This window comes from Pocillopora verrucosa, chromosome 14 (genome assembly GCF_036669915.1).
Source record: "Pocillopora verrucosa isolate sample1 chromosome 14, ASM3666991v2, whole genome shotgun sequence".
NCBI lineage: Eukaryota > Metazoa > Cnidaria > Anthozoa > Scleractinia > Pocilloporidae > Pocillopora > Pocillopora verrucosa.
This window is the reverse complement of record NC_089325.1, coordinates 6814-12562: the sequence shown is the minus strand read 5'-3', so window position 1 is coordinate 12562 and position 5749 is coordinate 6814. Positions and strand designations below refer to the sequence as shown.

General features: G+C 38.5%; 1 protein-coding gene across 1 annotated transcript; it reads right to left on the bottom strand.

The window, feature by feature from the left end:
* LOC136278042 (melanocortin receptor 4-like) lies at positions 1–1467 on the bottom strand. Its single transcript, XM_066161228.1, has one exon. It carries the CDS (start codon positions 1465–1467, stop codon positions 1–3), a length of 1467 nt encoding a protein of 488 aa, XP_066017325.1.
* Between the last annotated feature and the right edge of the window lie 4282 nt (positions 1468–5749).

Below are 5749 nucleotides of genomic sequence, written 5' to 3'. Positions count from 1 at the left end.
TCAATGTTGCAATTCTTCTTTTCTCAAAATATTGCTTTCAGTTCTTAAAACCAATGGCGCTGATTTGCGTCTATGATGCTTAACTTCGGCTAGTTTTGGACGGCCACTTTTCAAAACGATTAGTGCATTTTCATTCAAAGACTCTGATCTCGGCATCCCGCGGTGATTGCATGTTTTAGCATTGTATCTATCATTCGATAAATTCGTCCTCCTCTTTGATGGTTTCTTTTGGCGTGCATATTCAATCTGAACAATGATAGTTCTGGTAACAGGTCGAGTCACTTCAAACAAGTTTCCATGGTTTATTAAAGTCGGACATGATATTCTTCTATCCTCGACTGCCTTATCTTGTTCTCCACGCACGGAGATCCAGCGTTCAAATGCTTCTGCCGCCCAAGACTGTGAGCGCGCAGGGGACCGTTTAGCCATTTCGGTGTCGACAAAATCTTTGATATCCAGAGACACGATGGAGTACCGGTGCCTTTTCGCAAGAAGCTTAGTCTGGCGTACTGGCTGAGTTTTCTGAGGTTTTTTAAATTTCAGCAATTTAACTGCAGCCTTCCTGCATCGTCTGTTCCTATAAAAATAGAGGGCAGGATTCACTAGAGAGTTCACCTGGACGAAAATTTGTGTCCATCGCCAAGTTTGCTTCACTATGAGTGACAAGTTTGCAAAGAGTGAAACGATTAAAGGAACAAACGAGGCAAACACGAAAAATGTTAGGAGAAAAGCCGTAAAGGCGATTCTACTTTCGATCCTTGCTTTGATAAGAGCGTCTTCTCGACGGAATTGACTTCGGTGCTGTTTTCGTATTTGTTTATAAACCATGAAATAAAAATACACCACCAATAAAAAACCAATTAACCAAAGAACGCATATGATGATGTCCGTTACCAAAATGACCTCCAACTGAACACCAGCGGCGTCGAATACGATGTAGAAGGCTGTTGCTGTGATGGCTGTAATCCAAGCAATTACCACATCTCTCTTAATGCGTCCTTTTGTAACTATAAACTTGTACTCCAAACATCTAACTACCGCAACATACCTCTCCCAGGCAATTAAAATCAAGTGATTATATGAAGCGATGAACGTAGCGAGCATTGCAAAGAGGTAAATCTTGCGCATCGTACAAGTCACTTGAAACGATACAGTTCTTCGATGATGCAAAGCATCTGTAACGATGGCTAGCGGTGCAGGAACTAAGCCTACTAGTAAATCAGTGGCGGCCAAACTAGTTAGCAGAATGTTTGAGTTTGTCCGTAACTCTCTCGTCTTCAATACTGTTACGATCACTAAAATGTTCAAAAGAATTGTACTTGGACACGAAATGGCTCCGACAATGAACGCAAGGTAAAGGGAAATTGATACCTCTCCTTTTGATACACGAATCTGCGCAGCACCTGGACATGGGAACACGGATCGGGAGGAATTAAGGAGCGAATCTTCAGAGAAACTTCCATTCATGCTGATGAACCTTATTAAACGGCTGTGGACGTGTACCTTGTAACGTACGGCTCAAGAACTCGTCGCTCTTCAAGTCATGCGAAATTGATTTTTCCTTTGATGAAAACTTGAACTCTTTTGCAGAGAATTGTTTCCGTTGACGTAGATCGCAGATGTGGGGGAGAATTTATTCACACGAAAATCTCTGTTTATGACGATTATGATGAGATGTTATTTCTTTTAGCTATTCATTGAGAGATCTTTTCTTTTGTTCTTGCTCAAAAATGGGTTCATTATGATGAGGAAGTTAGCCGAAATCGAAAGAGCACGGATCTGGGAAGAATATCAAAGTATCATCAAATCAATAAATCTGAACCCAATTAATACGATCGATATCCTCATATGAAAATTCAATTCACTTAAATCAAAAATAATTCTTTGAATACGAGAGGCTCTTAATCTGACTCATTAAGGTTAACCAATACTGAGACACGAATCTTGTTTTGAAACTTTTTTTTCTCTCTCTCTCACTGTCTCCTCCTCTGTCTCTCCCTCTTTCTAAATGAGCCTTTTTGTGGATGCGATTTCCGTTCCGGTCTTTTAAGAAAGTTTTCAAACAAAAAGCCTTCCGATTCTCAGTCAAGTAGTTGCAGATTAACTTTTTCTGAATGTTTCCATGGGGTTAGACAGAAAACGTCCACACGAGATTTATTTATAGGTTTAAAAGTATGGGAGAAACGATTGCTGTAGACAACAACATTTCAGCTAATGTACAAAATATACTAATGAATCTCGTCACATCTCATCAATATCCAGGTCTCCTATGGTTTTACGGTGTTGATTATACGTTTTCAATGGATTTACACGACAAAGCGACCTCAGCCCTCAGTTTGCGGCCAAAATTATTTTTCTTCTTTTTTGTCGAAGACGACCATGACAGAAAAATTAAATTTTGATTACCTTTCTCAGGAGTTTACCTTGGTTTTGACACCAATTGCAAATGATACTAGAGTTCGTAAATATATTATTGGCACGGAAACTTAGTGGCAACAACTTGTCCTTATCAAATATTCGAAATAAAAAATCGTAGCTTAATTAGGCAAATGCTTAGTGCAAGTTTCGTTGCATTTAATAATGACAAGCCCAGATGATTTGAATGTTATTTAGAGGGTCTCAATGGGGTTAACCGTTTGGCGTAAAACGGCCAAAAAATTTAGCTGTTAGACCTAAAAATTGACAAATTTTAACCGTTAGCCGTAAAAAGAGTTAACCGTAAAAATATGTCTGGTGGAAACAATGGAAAGGTGTTAACCGTTAGCCGTATTTTGGCCAAAATTTTAATCGTTAGCCGTAAAAGCCATCACCCCATTGAGACCCTCTATTTAGACACATCAAAGATTCCCAACTGAAGGATCTGAAGCTTGCTGTCCCAGAACATTAAAGTCAGTTTTTCAGCCTACATAGAATAGAGAATTCGCTATAACGAAGAGCCAATGCTCCAACTGTGAGCTTTAAAATCTCTCTCCGGTGGCTAATTTACCAAATTCTCTTTCAACCACGAGAAGGTCTCAACGGGGTGCTGGCTCTGGCGGCTAACGTTTAAAATTTTGGCCATTTTACGGCTACATATATAACCATTAATTAATTTCCGTTACGATTTAAAGAGAAAATTTTTTACGCTTCACAGTTTTTACGACTCACGGTTAAATTTGTCAATTTTTATGTCTTACGGCTGAATTTTTTTTTTGACGTTTTATGGCTAACGGTTAATCCTATTAATCCTTTAACTCCCAAGATCTGATTGTTAATTCTCCCCTCTGGCTGCTACACATTTCCTTATAAATTCATTACGAGAATTTGGTGTTCAATCAAGGTGATATCTTATACCTGATGAGTTTAAGTATTCTCATTACCTGTTTGCTGGATAATGTATGGATATTATAAGGAGAATTTACATGTCAATCACTTCTGGGAGTTAAAGGGTTAAGACTCTAAGACTCTGACATGCTCCAAGGAAGAGACAACGCTCCTAAGGTTAGCTGTAGAACAATTTACTTTGGCCAATTCGCATCATCAAACCATTATTTTTTGATAAAAGAAATTATCTTTCAACTGACAAGTTTGTTTGGGACGGAAACGTGACTTAGCGCCAATGTCCAACTATGGTAAAGCAAATTTGCATAGCTTTATCATGGCGTTACAATTTCACCCGTGTTTTTGGAGTGGGGGAATTGTGGGGAGACATGAGCGTGATATCGAACTAACAATGTAGCTAAAAACCATAAATATCAAATTGAGCCGACGGCTATGCTTGCAGGATCCCTTGCTGTTAAAAAAGACGGCCCCAAAATTAGCTAATACTAAAAAAAAAAAACTAGCTTTAAAATCCTGGCTTCTGGAACAGACAATTGGTTATTTGCAAAGTCTAAGTGATAACCAAGCCAAACTCCGGATTAAAAAGACTGCCAGCCAGACTTTTGTCGGTTAATGCAAAACCCCACTAAAGCCAAGTCCGATTGATACTGCTAAATTCTGAACAGGATTTTGAAACCGCGGGACCTCCAATTTCGTCGTCTGAAAATAGGATATTTAGGCGACCGCAACTCCTCTACAATTTCACAAGAAACCCCACAACTTAGTAAATATGTACGGTGAGCCAAAAGGTAATAAAAAAAGAGCAAAAAAAAAAATTTGACCGATATTGCCACACGCCAGGAAAATCCAAGATGTTGAATGGTCCTAAATTGAATGCGTTTTTTTCTTTTTTACATGTAATGATATGATATGCATGTATATGATATATAGTCTAGTAGAAACCTCTATCACTATCGGCGAACAATAGTTCTGCTCCGATGCGAACAGCGAAGAAATTTTCCTTTTTTTCGTAACGGCAAAAGGGACTTGCAACAGCTTGAAAAAAACAATTCAATTACAAAAGCAGTCCCCCTAGCTTTCGGAAAGAACTAGAGTAAGGAGATTAATAACGAATGAGGGATTTCGGTACTGGAAAATCTGATATACGCTTCGTAAAGGTTTCATTGTTTTTGTTCAAGGGTAAGACGCTATCAGCTGGTTAAATCGCTATCCGCTGGATGGTATAGTACGTTTTGTGAACACTGTTCGCTGGATAGCGATTTATCCATTGGATAGCGATTTATCCATTGGATAGCGTTATCCTCTTTTGCTTACTCGCATCCAAACGAGCCCTTACAAAGCAACCGTCGAAGGAACCCAACGTACGTTTACGAAATCGGTTCTGCTATCTATAACAGCTCTTCGCAATCTTCTTATTTGTTTATCGGGGTTGTTGGGGAAACAATGATTTTTTGTGAAATTAAAAATCAATTTATTGATGCTGCTGTTGATGCAGCTTCCATTTGTCAAGTTTTGTTAAGTTTAATCAATTCTAGAATAATTTGTAAATTTTATCTGATATTACTGATTTAGGATTAACTGTCTCCTTAGTTAAGAACTCCATGACCACTATTGTCGGTTTGCCATACTCGCTGAAATGAACACAATAACCTTGCGCAAATGTATCCCAATTGTTGGTTATCGGAAGGACAGGTCTCTAAAAGATTTCGGCTCCAGTTAGAGCACAACTTCCTTCACTTCAATTACACAACGACATTTTAGGAGTTATATACTGTAAGGACTACAACACAACGCCAAGCACGTATGTCTTATCTAAAGGATCTCAAGCTTATTTTAACACTTCAAGTAAATCAGTATCTGATCAACATGGAAAAGAGAATCTTTGCTTTGTTAAGGGGGTTACTGATTGTGCCGTCAAAAGAGACTGCGTCAAAAATTGTTCGAACTGGCCGTATGCGATCAATTTGAATCTTCTCATCGATCTTTATCCAACGTAATCGTTGTATTAATTTTGGTCCAAACGTCCAATATCTTACAGGGAAAGTGATATAGGCTCTCAAATACCATTTGGCAGTTTGGAACGGAAACGATACTTAGCGCTGATGTTCCACAATACTTAAGTAATTTTCCCGTATTTATACGGTTTTTTTTTTTTTGGGGGGGGGGGAGGTAGAAAAACGTATTGAAAGAGGAGAAACGGCAACGGGGTTAATTTTTTCACCCGCTGCAATGACAACGATCCAATGAATTTACATGGCGGCAATTTTTGATGTGCCTTATTGAAATTAGCAGGTAATTTTCAGTCTCTCGTACTTGTAACTGGTTTTCACTTAGCTAAAAAAAGTAAGTTTCCTATATATGTTTCACTTAATATAATGTTTCCGGAAAACCAGCTGAGGTTAAATATGTCTAATATCGCTTTGTAATG